At 33.2% G+C, this 16,473-nt stretch overlaps 1 protein-coding gene across 7 annotated transcripts in view; it reads right to left on the bottom strand.

The window, feature by feature from the left end:
* Window positions 1-236: 236 nt before the first annotated feature.
* The window catches only part of LOC109596609 (syntaxin-binding protein 5), a 214,868-nt gene continuing 198,631 nt past the window's right edge, over window positions 237-16,473 (bottom strand). For 2 of the 7 annotated variants that reach the window (XM_049965678.1, XM_049965682.1), the window contains exons 13-22: window positions 15,362-16,040; window positions 11,377-11,400; window positions 6,307-6,423; window positions 6,009-6,251; window positions 5,758-5,955; window positions 5,597-5,705; window positions 4,512-4,598; window positions 3,234-3,329; window positions 3,036-3,160; window positions 237-2,978 (exon numbers count right to left, since the gene is read on the bottom strand). In XM_049965678.1, the coding sequence (XP_049821635.1) occupies window positions 2,722-2,978; window positions 3,036-3,160; window positions 3,234-3,329; window positions 4,512-4,598; window positions 5,597-5,705; window positions 5,758-5,955; window positions 6,009-6,251; window positions 6,307-6,423; window positions 11,377-11,400; window positions 15,362-16,040 (1,935 nt within the window). In that variant the 3' untranslated portion in view covers window positions 237-2,721. Of the gene's footprint in view, window positions 2,979-3,035; window positions 3,161-3,233; window positions 3,330-4,511; window positions 4,599-5,160; window positions 5,233-5,596; window positions 5,706-5,757; window positions 5,956-6,008; window positions 6,252-6,306; window positions 6,433-10,781; window positions 10,972-11,376; window positions 11,401-15,361; window positions 16,041-16,473 lie in introns of all 7 variants that reach the window. The other 5 variants (XM_049965679.1, XM_049965681.1, XM_049965684.1 and 2 more) reach the window with 5 other exon arrangements.

Raw genomic sequence — 16,473 nt, 5'->3', positions numbered from 1 at the left:
TTTTAAAATAAGTTTCAATTTTAAATATTGTATTTACAATAAAATTAATTAATAGTATATTTGCAGTTATTGTTATTAAAACCTTTTTCCTAAAATATTAAAATAATTAATTTAAGAGGTAATTAAACAGTGAAATCTCTGAATTTATAAATGAATATTTCTAAATAATAAAATGAATATCTCTAATAAATTATTAAGTATTATGAAACCTTTAACTAAAAAGTAAAACTCCGACGGTATAAACAAATCTTCCTTTATTTATAGAACAGTAATATAATTTCTGAACCACTAAATAGCACAACAGTTTATTAAGAACAGAAATGGGAACAGAAAATCTACATGAAACAAAGTCGAGAAGATTGATAGTATTTATTACGTAACCACTATTTGTTGCTAACATCAAAATTTAAAAGAAGCACTTATCTTCTTTATGCTTTGTACAATAATTATTCTCAATATTTAACAATTGTTCCCACTCCTAATAAAAATTTCCATAAGAAACATAACAAATAAAATATATAAATGATAAAACAATGCCATAATAGCACTTAGTGCCATAGCAATGAATTAGTATCTTAACGTTAAATTATTAAATTATTTATATTTAAAAAATATATTTTACTGTAAAACATTAGACAATGCGATAAATTAAGCAGATACTAGTTCTTGCCTGAACCAAGTTCAATACAGTACAGTTGTGGTCAAAATAATTTTTATTATATATAAATAAAAATTATTAAGGATACCATTACTATATACCAACATGTTCCTTGACATTGTAGAACATACATAAACGATTCATTTGCGTTCTTCGTAAATATTCATGTCAAAGAGGCAGACCTTTGTGTAAAAAGACTATGTACATTATTAGATCAATGGGTCGTGATAAAAATAGTCAAAAAATGAAACAATTTTATTTCTATACAGACCCATTTTGCAAGGTATCAACCTCTCACAAACAATTTTTTTACATGTATTAACTTTGATCACTAACCAAGTGTTTTGATGGTGTAATAACCAATTCTACCTACTAAAAACACATATTTTAGGGTCTCCCGTCGGAGACGGTAGGTATGTATGTTTGGCATTTCATTTTGAATAGATAAATAGGAAGACATGAAACAATTTACAATAGGCGGAAGTTTCACTTTAACAAGATTTTATTAAAACTTTTTTGTTTGTTTTAGATTGAAGAAAATTTATTTTGTTAACGTGAAACTGTTGAAAAGAGAAAATTTTGTGATGCCAGTACAGTATATTCGAAACATATGTCTGCATAACAGAGATTTTCTAACAAGATGCTGCACAGTTGTTATTACACATTAAACAAATACTTTATGAGATAAAACATATACTTTTATTGTCTTCCAAATACTTGTTATAAACTAAAATAAAATAAAACACTGTATGTACAACGACTATTTGCTTCTATTCTAGTGTTTTGGATTATATTTACAGTAATTTGGTTTTAATGCAATAGGCTGACGTACAAAAAACCGTACAAAAATTAGTTATTATTCAATGATTTTGAGGTTTCTGTCAAAATAACGATTACGACATTCCATTACTATAAATATATCGGTATGTCAGTTTATTGTACGCCACACAGCATCGCTAAAATCTAGAAGAATATATTTGAAGACTATGCAACTGACTAGGAATTATATAATTTCAAAACTGAACACAAATATAGAAAAGTACAAAATAAATAAAGACGTATAACAGTTCTTTTCTACATTTATATATAAAACTACCACACAGGTTGTTCTCCAGTGTTAGAAGAATATATCCATTTCATAGTTATATGTTGTGTTATATATTTATTTATTTAAAAATTCTGTCAGTTTCAACAATTTGTTATGTGTTTGATATGTCAATGGTTATACCTGAATCTATTTGTTATATAATGTCGTCTCACACTAGGGGGAACACCTTGTATTGTATTCTTTAAACGACTTATGTGTAAAATATTTTGTTTATAAACTCTAACATAGGAATTCCGGCGTTTTATCCAACAAACAAAGTACACAAAATGTGTTTAATATTACGAGGAAACACCGTGAAGACAAAATAAACCATTTTAGAAATTATTTTGAGTATATCTGGAAAAACCTTGGATAAAACACGGAATGTAATATTTATGATGTCAGCAAAGATACAATTTGCTTAGGGTATATTAAAATCTATTTAACATATTAAGTATCGTATTTCCTCCTTTTATAATGGATCATATATTTTTGGGTGCGATAAACATGTGCAATATATTAAAAGGACTCAAAACAATAGTAATAATAGTTATAAATCTATCCTCAGGCAGAATAGAATATCACAATTCGCATTAAGTGTAAGAATTTTATAGCGTATTTGACGACTGACGCCTATCTTTAATTCGGTACAACTGGTTTTAAGGCATTTTGCATTAAAAATGATAAAGCATACATGTATTTGTGTGTTTGGTTTAAAATAAGTATGACAATACATTTTTATAATGTAAAGAATTTTAAAATTCCAAAATTGTTCAAACCAATGTTAATCGTTTTTAAGCGACTGATTATTCTCACAATTAATTTTTAATCATGACGAACTGAAAACATGACAAATGCGTGCCGAAAGAACGGGGCCAGTGTCGCCAAATTCATTTTACTATTGACTATACGACTACACTCTCTAGCCTAACTCTCGACGGTACAGTGGCTGCGCCTCATGCTGCTCCGCACCACTTCATAACTGGTACCACTTTTTGTCCCGGTTGCGCACCATCAGTTCGTGTGCGGTCGACGCGAAGTTTTCAGCTTCGGACCGCATTTTTTCAGCGCGATCCTCCAGTTCACCCAGCTTGTCGCCACGCTCCATCATCAGCTTGTGAGCGCGGCTCACCTCGTTGGTTGAACGGTTGACGCGAGAGTTTAGATCTTGCATGTTTGTGGGAACGTGTTTGGCGGTCGATTTGTTGCCTTTGCCGCTGCTTGCCTCGCCGACTAAAACAATACTCGTTGTAGTTGTGTCAATAAGTTATTATGATATATTAAACTCACATAATTCATCTCGATCCAACGATCTAACTCCACCACCGAAGACGCTCTTGAAAAAGCTTTCTTTGGGAGCTTCGGGCATTTCAGTTGTTAAAAATAGTTCTCCCATCATTTCAGTTAAATTTGAGCTAAACAAACCAATATTTTTATTCATATTCTAAACGATTATTACAGAAATTGTGAAATTGGCGTGGTACTCACCAAAATTCTGTACAAAGAGTAAATTTCTGAAGTTCAGAAGGAGAGGCTAAGTACAATCCATGACCCCTATTGCTGAAGTTGAAAGTTCGGGCGATCCTATAAATATTTGTAATGTTAAACACAAACTTATTAACACAAAATAAGCATAAATCAAGATTATATTTGGAGATATGTTAGCTTCCTTTGTTAATTTTATACACAATATGTTATTATGAATTATTATTAGTCTTAACTGATGAATAATGATTATAATATTACACATAGTTAGCTTACCTACTGCAATGTAAAAAACGAGAATAGTTATTAAAATTATTGATTAGAGAACCTTTATCTACATCATATAATATAAGATGTGTTCATTTAAATATGCATTTTTGTAACACTAAATGATGTGTTAATTAGTTAACATGTTATTTTTACCATAATTAAATGAACACAGTTTAAAAATCTAAACATTTATTAGAAAAATCACCGATAACTTGAGTGAAAAAGATCTAACATGCCTCTAGTATCGTAAAAGTAACCTCCAAGATTTGAAAAAAGTTATCAATAAAGTCATGCTGTTATTTCAAAATGCAGTGCTTTTGAAAGTGTGCAAAGAAGCCAATTAGTAAAAGAGAATTGTGATGTGTGTCAATATTGTGCTCAATTTAAATCAGGACTGATAAAAAAATTAGTACCTGTTAATCGTTTTAATTGCACAAACATCAATACAACTGCATTTTCCAATGGATTCGTAAATGTCACATAGTTAAATATAAGAAAAACTGTAAAAAGTTTAAGTATGCTATAATTGTGGCAAATGTAAAAGATTTTATTATGGATGTAGTGCTGGTCGGGTCTGTTGGGGCTTTGGATGTGCAGAAACAGACGGACGTGTCTGGGTAGTAGTTTTGGAAAGAGTTGTATATTGGAAAATCAGGTTGTGCAATCCTGTACATTCAGATCAAAGTTGTTCAACTTTTTACAGTTCTTGAGACAACAAGATTTCAAAAATCACTTGAAATTTTAGAAAAACACACAAAAAATCTATCTAACTATAAATACTTCAACTGAGAACTGTCGTGAACAAAATATTTGATTTATTTTATATTTTGTTGAAGAACAGTTCTCAAGTGTAGGTGTTAGATTTGTCGATGTTGTTGTAAAAGACGTACATAAAATTTCAAGTGCGTTGGACAAGAAAAAAACACATTTAGATTTAATGAACAATTATTATACGTATATAAGTAAATATATTTGTCATATAATTGATTAGATGACCGCTGAGAAACTTACTGATCTGTGTCCTCGTTAATAATCAGTTGTTGGCCCCAAATAGACAACATTGGATCTACAATGCCTTTGTTAGATTGTGTCTGGAAACTAGTACAGCAAGGTAGATTAGAAGCAAAAATAGGGTGTGTGAGATTAGGTTTAGAAAGTAATGGAGAAAACAACACAATTTCCCGGCTTAGTACCAAGGAAAATTAGGTTAATTTGGTTTATGTACACTTTTACACATGATAGGTGGAGGTTTTTGTTGAATGTAAAATGTTATATAAATTGCTAACAAGTTCAATTGATGCACAGCACAGTTGCAATATGTTCATGGGTGGTATTCTTAATTAAGAAATTGACATGTAAGAGAATTTAAAGAATAGAAAACCAAAAAATCCCCAGTAGATATTTGTGGATGAAAATATAAATAAATTATGAAATTAGAATAATTAATCTAGCGCAGCAGAGCATACATCGGTTTAATATATTAGTAAAATGTCTTCAGCAAACTCTTTATTAGCAGGACACACACACATAAGTGTGTTCATTTAAAATATTAGTGAAATGTTAGTGAGATATTACTACTTTAAGCATCTTTAGAAACCATTCTTTTACAGTATAAGAACGTTAGTTAAAATTTCAAAAATTCTATGATTGGTTGCTTTACCGAGTTCTTAGTCCTTCACTGCAATTTTGATTTGTGTCATCGTCCGATGTACCAGCCAGTCCTGAACTCACCCTTAACAAATAAAAAATATATATAGTAAAACAAAAATAAAGGAAACAGATTTGTCGCGAGACTAAATCCATGAACATATTGACACGCTTAAAAACTGACATATTCACAAAAAGCATTAAAAACGAAGCTGCCTGCTAGAACCGCTATCGAACAAGTAACTCAGTAACTCGACAACTTGAATGAGTATACGTGAATATATAACATTTTAAATAGGATACAACATGCACTGAACTCGTAAAGGAAATGAAGAAAAACCAATGCGGTAACAATGGTGCTGCGCAGCTAGACGGTGGTTGGTCGAAATAAAAACCAAGTTGATCCGTAGCCTTGGTCGAAGTCGATGGTGGTCCAAGGAGATACTCACCTAAGTTCGGAAAGCGGGAGGAAGTCAATGTCGATGAGTCGCCGGAGGCTGGGTAAACTGTAGGCGTTTAGGTGCCCATTCGACACATAGCACACCAAACATACGCTATCTGTGGCGGAAGATACGATTAACATTGTTTAAAATTTTTGAAATAACATTACCTTTCAAAGATATTATATCAGCTTTTACCACGAAGTCTGTATCAGCCAACTGTTGTCTGTAAACGCAAGTCTGCGATGGAAGAGCCACCACTCGAGCTTGTTTTTCGCTTGCTATTACAACGAATTGCCTGTCTGCGAACTCTCCCCTGGTCTCTCCTAGAGTGGGGCTCATACTGCTCTGGTTTCTCGTCGGTGTTTCTGCAAAACGTAGTGTTAATCAAATGCCACGTAGATCTAATTTCTTCACTTACTGTCCCTCTTTTCTTTGTTATCGTCTTTCCAGGATTCGAAAGTGTAAGGAATGAGGGCACCATTACAGTCCAGAAAACCGATGGTAAGAATAGCTCCCTTCACTCTGAAGATGGTCGCACCTACCAGCGTCACCACCACCGGCTGAGACGACCTGCTATCCGGATCCGGCGGCGAGATGTATATCGTCAACACCGAGCCCAAACTTGTGCCCACCCAAAGAGTCGGAGTTAATACTGAGGGATCTGAAACGGCTCCGTTTTGTTATATGCACCAACTTGCCAATTTAATTCAACTGACCTGATTTTCTTGAAAACGAGTCAGCAAAAGCCAAACACTGAATGGCTTCGGAAGTAATATTCTCCAAGCTGCTCATGGAACTCGAACGTGACCGTGAGAAGGAGCTGTCGAGCTTATCTACGCGGCCCATAAACATACACATCTGTTAGTTTTATTGTTCTTGGTCGAATTATTTTAAAAAAAATTGCTCAAATAGAGGGAATTCAATACGTGGTGTTTCAATGCACTGCACTACACATGCGCTCACAAGCAAGATATACTGTAAAACAAATGGGCACTGTTAAATACCTAATTGCATTACCCAGTTTAAGTTGTTATTAATTTAATCGACTATAAGTATAGACTAATTTTTTAATATTTACCAGTGCCATTTAATTTTAATAATATTTTAAGGAATGTGTTAAATGAATATAATTTAATCTATAACTAAGTAATAATGTTTAGAAATAATTTTAATAATAAACATTGTTTGAGCAAATAGTTTTAGTTTAAAGAAATTTTGATTAAAATAGTAACAAAAATGTTTACTATTCGTTCACACAATTTTTATCGTTTTAATGATTATTTTTTATTTTTTATATAGGTAGCATTTTAATGTCAGCTTCTAAGCAACTAGCATATTGTGATTTTACCTGAAAAGAAAATGGGAAGTGCCAAAAAATATATAAAAATTTAAATTGATAATATTGGAGTAACACTTATTACCTTTTTAAACATCAAAATATATATTTCAAAGTAACGTAGACGTGGTTTCAAATTCTTCAAAATGTATTAACGTTATATTTCTTAAAGTTAAAAGTTGACACACGTTAGTAACATCTGTATCATTATACTATTATTAATATTAATTATTTACATAACTCCTTATATAAAGCAATTTTACAGCAATTTATATTAAAGTAACACATATAGGTAGTTCTTTTCAGGTATATGTACCGGTCCAACCAGCATTCACATGCAAAGCTCTTCAGCAATAGCAGTATAACTTGATCGGTAATGCCATACAGGATCAAATATGTTCGCATTTGTCACCAAATTACGATTACGGGTGGTACATAATTATTTACCTTTGAGTAAACATTCACCATAACATAGCAAATACACGTGCATGCGTAAACATGCTGTAAATGCCAAACCTAAACACCAAAGGAAGAGTCCCGTCGAATGACGACGGCGTTTGTCGGTGCATTTGTTCATACATCAACAATGTATTTCTTTTTTAATTTAAAAATGACTTATACAGTTGTATATTAGTGTTTAGTTCCAACGCTTTTATATGGATACTGACATGTGAATTCTCTCAAAAGCAATTAAGTCAAGTTCTTTGAAATTAATAAATTATGAAGTATACACATACGACACTGTTTTTGTAAATACAGTACCTAACTTTTAGAGCATGCCACAAACACCGTCACATTCCACATATTTATTTTTGTTTGAATAAAATTAATTAACAGAAGGAACTAAGGGGAAATGAAAAGTTAACCGGAGGCTCGGGTCGTGTAACAAAACGTGCAAGTAGGCACAAAAATAGCAGAAAACGTCATAAAGCAAAAGAAAATGAATTAATTTCATCATAGTTTTATAATTTAGGGGGGGAGGACATGTAATCTGTGGTCCAGACTGATCTCGATCCACTGATTTAAATGCAAGGCGGGCTGGATCGGGTAGAGGTAGGCAGTTTGGGTACCATCCTAGACCCGATCCGCCCAGGCACACAGAACATAAATGCACAGAGCGACACTAATATTGGACAAATAGAGGGAACACAGTATAGAGCACAGATACAACGTTCGATAGTTTAGTGGTACGTTTTTTTTTTTTGAAAAATAAAACATCGGGCAAGAGATATACACAGGTTTGGATAGTACAAGTCACCTCAATCGCATGCTGGTAGTCGGTACTTTTAATCTGAGTAAAAAAACAAGAAGTGGTCAGTTCGGTCAGTTGGCAGACTTTTGGTGTCGTGTTCAGAAACAAATTACGACTTCTGTTGACATCGAAATGCTGTAAATAATTAAATAATCAAGTCTAAGATAATATTTAATATACATTAAGACATAGTCATCAAAGTATATACAAATTTATAATTACAATGAATAATATATCTATTACAAAAAAGAATTTATAATCATTTCAACCGTTTTTTAAATTACTAAAGAAACTGTTTATTTAAAAACTAATTGTACAATTTAATTTCTACTCCAGAGTCCCACAAGATTACCTAATCTGTTTCTGAACACATCATCCTGTAAACAAAAAAAAGATAAATAAATAACTCTTTGTTCTTCATGGCACAATATTATCACTATTTGGAACATTGTTCGAGTAGATGCCTTGAAGAACCAGAGCGCATAGAAAAAAATGACAAATCTACAGTGACGTGAGTACGAGACAAAACTACTGTGATTTTCAAGAGGTCTACTACAAAAAAATAAACTTGTTGCCAATGCATAATATCAACTTTACTTGGTACTGCTATTGCTCAATGTTCCCAACATCTAATTGTTTTTGTATAACTAAAATTTCCTCCAGTCAAATACTACTTTACAACAACTAATGGTAAACTAGTGATAGATATTTTAGAAGGCCAATTTTTTAAGACAGGTTTAGAGAAAATTTAGAGACCAGATTTATTTAGGAGATAGATTTAAGAGAGATTCAGCCCAGTTTTGGTATAGACTATTCTAAAGGTACAGTCAATACTACTTTGACTGGCGTCAAAATAAATTTAAACGCTGTCTGGTGGAAAACAAAACATAACAGGTGAAAAGAAACATGCTAACTTTAACAACTACCTATTGATAACAAATTGAAATTTCATTATGAAACAGTGCCGTCAAAACCCAACCAAAACTTTATATTAAAAACGATCTGGAAACTATGATACTAATATAAAATGTATTACAAACGAAAACACTAACTTACTTCGAAAATACACGATTGTTAATGGTATTGATAAACTAGCAAAAACTTACTGTTTCATTCGCTAATGTTAAAGAATCTGCAACTTACATTGTAAATATTATAATTAGTCAGTAAAAGTATGTTTCCAATTGTTTTTATGATAAATATTAAGGTACAATGTAACAAATTGAAATAAAGAAAAAAAGGGATTTGAGGAAAGATGACATGTGTAAATTTTGGTCCCAGTTGTGTATTTTGTACTTTTTATAATGCATGAAAAATGAATTCCAGATTCCTGATGAAATGATAAAATAATAAATATATCACTTTAAAAATTTGATAAATAGAAAATTTGATAACATAGAAAATTCCTTCTCAAACCCCTTAAATTCTTTAACAATTCCATGTCACTCCCGAAGCTCGGTAAGGAGGAGATATACTATTTCGTACACGTGCGGAACACGAAACCAGGTCGAATTCATCTCGTTGCGGTCGAGACCAGTTCCGATTATCGGGATTTGCCGGTTTGCACGTCCATTTAATCGGAATACATTGACATGAATAGTTTAACGGCAATTTAAGTACGCATCTGCTAATTTCCCGTCGGCCTTTAGAATTCGATAAGCCCAATGGATAGGACCAAATTCGCACAATCCCAAATGTATCAGCGGCTAATACTATTTTGTTCATCAATTTAAAACTCCTATTTATATGTGTAATATCAATTTAATCAACGTTTAATGGATTTGTATGTGAATAGTTTTGTTATTTGAGTTTGTATGATTTTTCCTGTTATGGTTTTGTTTTACGTTTACAGCAGATTCAGTAACAAATTAACTGAAAACAAATCTGGGCAGGCACAGTAATTAAACTTACTTTTTTAAAATGGAAATGAATCTAATGAAATGAAAAAAGAAAAATAAAAGAAATAAGGCAGATCTTTGAAAACACAGAATCATTTATTACTTCATTAAATTGATCATCATTGATCAAGACAAAAGAGATTCTGTGCATCTTCATGATCTGCATTGAAGTGGTTTAGTTATTTCAAATTTTAGTGATAGTGGTGTGAAAAGCGATAGAAGAAGAAAATAGATAGGACAGGTACAGAAAAAGAGTGCCAAGGAAAAACAGAAGATTTATGATACATTAAAACATATTTTGCTGTCATTTATTAATGACATTTGATATAGAGAGAAATATTTAAAGACCTCAAACAGATTAATGATGATGAAGCTAATTTAGTTTAAGTGTGTCACAAATCTTCTGGAAACGGAAACGGAAATGTGAGCAGTAGAGAATAGAGATCAACAGAGTGGCGAGTAGTAAGTAAGTGTGCTTAAGTAAGAAGTAGAAGTCAAGTAAAGGCTGTGGTGACTGTGTACTACCAAAACTGCAATATTGCCTCGCGACCATCAGCTGCTGGCGCTGCGCGGGAGAGGCGGCGCAGTACGCCTGTCCGCCCCCCGTCGTCAGACTCGCGACGGATGAGGAGGAGCTGTAGGGGGGCGTCGCGCAGTCCTCGGAGTAGCTGGCCGTCGACAGGCACTTGTGGAGTTTGCGGGTACCTTGCGATCGGGAACGTCGCGGCGGATCGGGCCGCGTCCTTCCGCCGCCGCCGCCTCCACCCGCGCCTGGGATCTGCGTCGCGGACGAGGCCGCGGACGCCGTCTGCGTCCCGCCGCCGCCTATCGACGCCGTGGACGGGAGCGTGGTGGCCGAGGACGCTGTCGTCGCAGGGCTGCACGTGCCGTTCATCTGACACACACACAGCGGCCGGTACCCGGCTCAGCTTACTTAAGGGCGCACACGGGACGGACTGACCGGCCGCCCCGACGATCAACAAGCGTCAATTCAAGTACCACATCCCTTAGTCCAATTATTTGTTAACAAATTTTAATTTTTCATATTTATTTCTCAGATATACATTCTTTTTGCCAAAGTACCCAATTGTTTATTTAGGTACGACACAAGTTACAAAACTGTTCAAAAACCCAAAGCGGTTAATAATAATTTTAATATTTTTTTATAATATAATAAGGAAATACCTCAAATCCTGATTGCATTACAAAAAAATCCAGATTTGTTAGGAGAAATGCTGTTTATCCGTCATTTTAAAATTATGTATAAACCAATACCCTTATGGTGCAATGCGTTACTTACATATCATTTCTATGCAACCTTTTCCTGAAATAACAAAACTGTATAATACAAATAAAAATATACCTCAATTATTGATATCTTAAATATCAATTTGTGAGTGATGTGAAAATTAGTAACAATGCTTTCAAAATGGATGGCATAAAAGAAATACAATTTAGACCTGTGTATGATAACATTTGGCTTCATATCATTCATAGGGAAAACACACTGTTAGTAAAACAGTATTAATTAAAGTGTGACAATAGAAATCCATATTACTTAGATCAAATGTTAATTCTGTAAATAAACACAGACGAGTTACTATTATTTAAACCTGGACTTCCATAAAAGTTAATTCATTTTGTTATCAGGTCTCAACCAGTTATTTTAATAATATAATATTATTTAGAATAGTGAATAAAATATGTGGTTATTGCACCTCAGATTCATGCAGTAGAACATCCCCGTTCATCGGAAACGTGTCAAGAATGGGTGATTATAATTGATTACAAGTCATGTTCGTCAAACGGGGTTTATATTTTGTCCCTTAGTCTTGGACATGCACAGTTAAACAGCAAATTCCCAAACATAATCCCTTGACGATTGCACAAATTGTCTTACTTGTAAAAGTAAAAAGGTGTGTTAACTGAGAGAGTAGTGGTTGATTTAATTTAAGCAAATAATAAAAGTATATGGTTATTGTTGATCGTCGAACGGCCAGTGTGCACACTCACACAGACAGACAGTACACAATAAAATACATGTAAATTAAATAAATAATATGAGTGGCATGACTGAGAATCTAGACGAGTAAAAGCAGTTTAGCGTAAACGCATTCGCTTCGCTACAGGGCACGCAGTTTCCGGCTACTGCTACTGCGCCCTCGATAAGCTCTCTATTGGTTTCCACGCACACACGGGGCACTAACAATAATTATGATGCTCTAAGGGTGTCGACTACGATTTAATGCGGGTGTAGAACGTAGAACAAAATACAATTTGTGTTTATTTTTGACTGTTATTCAATGCCATTAAAATAGATTGATGATTTAATTATTAAAAAAATTGCCTGTATTCAAATTAAAGAATTAAAAGAAAACAGAATTTATTATAGCTATTTGATTAAATAAACGAATGTCAGTATAAATATGTATATGCAAATTTATTTAAAGAGTAATTATTTAATTCAATTCAATATGCTATCTTTTATTTCATGATCTATTTACAAAAATGCCCAATTATCTAATTGGACTCTGTCTCAAATAATAATAATAACAATAATAATTTTGGTAGATTATTATATTATAACTTATACGCTCCCTGAAAAATCTCTATAAAATATTTGAACAAATTTAGATGTTACCGAATTAAATTGAATTAAAGTCTGAAATTTGACCATTATAATTTTGGTTACTACACTTTTAAATGGGACAAGTTTATTTCAATCGGAATATTGTGTATTAACCCATTAGTTAGGGGACAGCTTCTATATTAAGTATTTATCGATTGGAGATTAATACTTCCAATGCAATAAATTAACAATTTTTCAATGTTTTAAGATAGTTATATAATTTTTAAATTTTATTATATATTATAATATATTTAAGCTGAATATTTTAAATTATATAAATATATTGGAAAAGAAATTAATCCTTTTAAATTTAATTATAATTTTTAATTTCTTTAATTTTAATTTTTTAAAATATTTTAAATTCTATAAATTAAAGAAAAAAAAATTTTAAGTGGGTATTTTTATTAGAATTGTTTAAGGTAAGATAAGATAATAATTATATATTTTTAGTTAAGTTTAGTAAGTTAATTAAATATATAATTATTTTTTAAGCTTAACTTTAAAATTTCATAAAATTTAAAAAATAAAATTAATCCTTTTAAATTTTATAAATTAAAGAAAATAATTTTTAAATGGTTATTTTCAATTTTTTAAACTTATTATATGAAAAGAATAATATATTTCTTAAATTTAATTATACTTCATTATTTTTTTATTTTTAAGCTTATTATTTTAAATTTTATAAAGGATAGAAAAATAATTTTAATCCTTTTAAATTTTATTATTTTTTTTTAATTTTATTTTTTTTTTTTAATTTATTTTAAATTTTATAAATTAAATAACATTTTTTAATTTTTTAAGTTTAATATTTTACATTTTTTATGGAAAAGTCAAATGGAATAAATTTATTGTTTTAATTATTAAGATATTTTTTATTAATATACCCAAGACAGTTTTAGACGTTGAAATGACATCTGCAACAAACAAAAAATGTATATGTTGGAACCTACTTCGAAGAGCAATTATAAACTCCCATATTTTTTCTCCATTCAAAAATATTTTTCAAATTTATTACAAAAATTAACAATAGCTGTTCAACAGTTTATACTGCATTGTGAATGAATATTTTAATATCATCAAAAAATTATCAATATTATTAGATTTACACGTTCTACACCCGCCTTATCTTGCGATTTGTCTAAACAGCCCGCTAATCAGCCCTACCCTGTAGGAGGCCGCGGTCGCCGCAACTGCTCTCCTCGTCAGTGCCTAAAACGCACCGCCACCACCAAAGCGACAGTGAACACAGTCACAAACCACCACCACCACCCACCAACTCCCACCGCTGAAATGTCAAAGCCGGTTAGTTAACACCAGATCCGACACCTATCGGATCTTCCACACTATACTGCCCCTCAAATGTGACCAGTCGCAGACCAATTTTCCTGCTAAACCTAACTGTGTAAGCACTGTTTTTCTAAAAACGCCAATTACAAGGGAATTTAGGTGTGCACTGTTCTAAATTCTAATGGGACAATTGTCATCACATGCCTAAGGTGTGCCTGGTAAAACTAAGACAATTGTGCAAAATGAAATTTGAAAAATATATATTCTAACTTTAAAAATTTAAAATCATTTTATAAATAAGTGTTTTTTATGTGTGTCTATAAGAGATAAGTAAATGTTTGGATAATTGGACAATTGTGGATTTTAAGGAGTATGAGACACCCATAAATTTATAATAATGAATTTTTGGCCTTTAAAAATAAATCTGGTCTATAGGACAACATTTATTTAATTAGTTAAAAAAGAGTAACATTTTCTGAGGGGCAGTACATTACAGGTAAGGTGGGTAGAAAAATTCGTGGTTAACATTAGGCCAATACCTTATAGCCAAAATAACAACATAAATGTGTTTATATTACTAAATTGTTATTATTGCTATAAGATATGCACTAAAATCACATTGTTATACACTGGGCGCCTTTATTCATGTTAGGTCAACAAAAACAACAAAAGCAACTTAGCAAATAAGCAATTATCAATAAATTCAAAAACACAAAAAAACTAACACAAAACGTTATGAAGTCAGTTGTCGTGTATCTTAATTATATACAAACGAGGTAATTCGGTTCGGTTAGCGATACCGTATGGTATTGTAATAATGATAAATAAGTCTGTTACATGTGTTTGGTACAAATATTTTCTCTTATCGAGATAATTTTACTCCTACCACGCTACTTCTACACTAACGAACTCTCACATATTACTACCAGCTAAGTAGAGATATTAGATAAAAATTAAAAAAACCATCCATTTAAACGCAGGCATATCTAAGAATCATAAAAACGGACGAATTAGTCACAAAGGTGGTTAAACAGGGAATGAAAAAAAGGAGGTTTTATTTCTCCGTTTAAGGAAGTCGCCACATGAAAAGTTGCCAAGATGTGAAAGGTAAAATTGAACAAAAACAAAAATTCAGAATTTTTCCACCCAAAAATCAACTCAAAATACTTTTAGAAATACAAGCTAATCATAGAAATAGAAAGAGAAATCATTTTCAATAGAGAATTGCAACGTGACTATAAATTTATTAGAAGCTACTCGGATGTGAAAGCGAAAAACATTTGAAAAAGACAAATTTTCACGTGGAAACTGCGTCCGTATAAGAGGGCAAAAAGTGGGGAGACGGGGAAAGGTCAGAGTTGAAACTTACTGAAACGCCGCATCAGATTTCCGGTAAAGGACGGCTGCGGACTGACCACGATGTCTTCTTTGTCCCGGAGATCGTGCAACGATTGCGCCTCCGTCCGGGGGAATTTAATGTTTGGCACCGATAACAGTCTCTGGTCTCTTTTCTCTTTCTTTTTCGAGCTTCTCGGAGGCCTGATCGGACACGACTCGTCGTCCGGCAAATCAAGATTGTCCGGTCTGTGTTGGAAGCCTACGCGTTTCTCTTCCTGCGCTCCCAACGATCCGACCATCAGTGCCGGTTCGTCGCAATCGTCCCCCGGAGGAAACTGCAAGTTCTCCAGGGACTCTTTCTGATTCTTCTGCTCGTCCTTGGGACTGCGCAGCGACAGGTCGATCACGCTCTGATTGTCTACCACCGTATTGTCGTCGGATTCCGGAGACGATTTCTCCGGATCGTCGGGTATTTCGTTGCCGCCGGGCGGCGAAATCGGATAAAATATCGAATTGCTACGTTTCTCTTTCAGCGGGTTCTTTATCTTCAGATCGACCTTGGACAATTGCCGGCTGAGACCTCGCCACACGGACGCCCTTCGCTTCATCGGAATCGGCACGGCTCGATCTTCCTCGACGGCCTCGGAGGCTTGCTCGATGGGAATTGGGCAGGGGCTTTGGGGATTGGGGGATTCCGGGGATCTTCCCATCTACAGGCATGCAGAGATTCATTTAAAGAGTCCCACACACGAACCGTTATTTTGATATTTAACCGGATCGGGTGGGGAACGTCTCGTAAAAAAAACTGTTCGTAAACATCGTTAGCAAAAACTCATTGCAGTTAAACAGCAAATTAGGTTACAACTGTCAGGTGCTGTCTTTGTGCGCCTAGGTGGGAGGGCTGCTTCGACCCCTCCTGGTGGCATGATTCGCAACTGCTCTGCTTTTGTTGGTTCGTTTCGTGAATGTCTATGTTAATCTGAACTAAATGTGACTTTGTGCAAAGTAGCTTCTACATTTAAGACTTGTCTGTAGAATACGATTTCGGTCTTTGTATGATATGAACAGAATATGAAGATGTAAATGTCAATGATACCAAAATTTTCAATTATTAAAAATGTAACGAGTTTCTCACATAATCTT

This window comes from Aethina tumida, chromosome 3 (assembly GCF_024364675.1).
Source record: "Aethina tumida isolate Nest 87 chromosome 3, icAetTumi1.1, whole genome shotgun sequence".
NCBI lineage: Eukaryota > Metazoa > Arthropoda > Insecta > Coleoptera > Nitidulidae > Aethina > Aethina tumida.
This window is presented reverse-complemented; position numbering and strand designations above follow the sequence as displayed.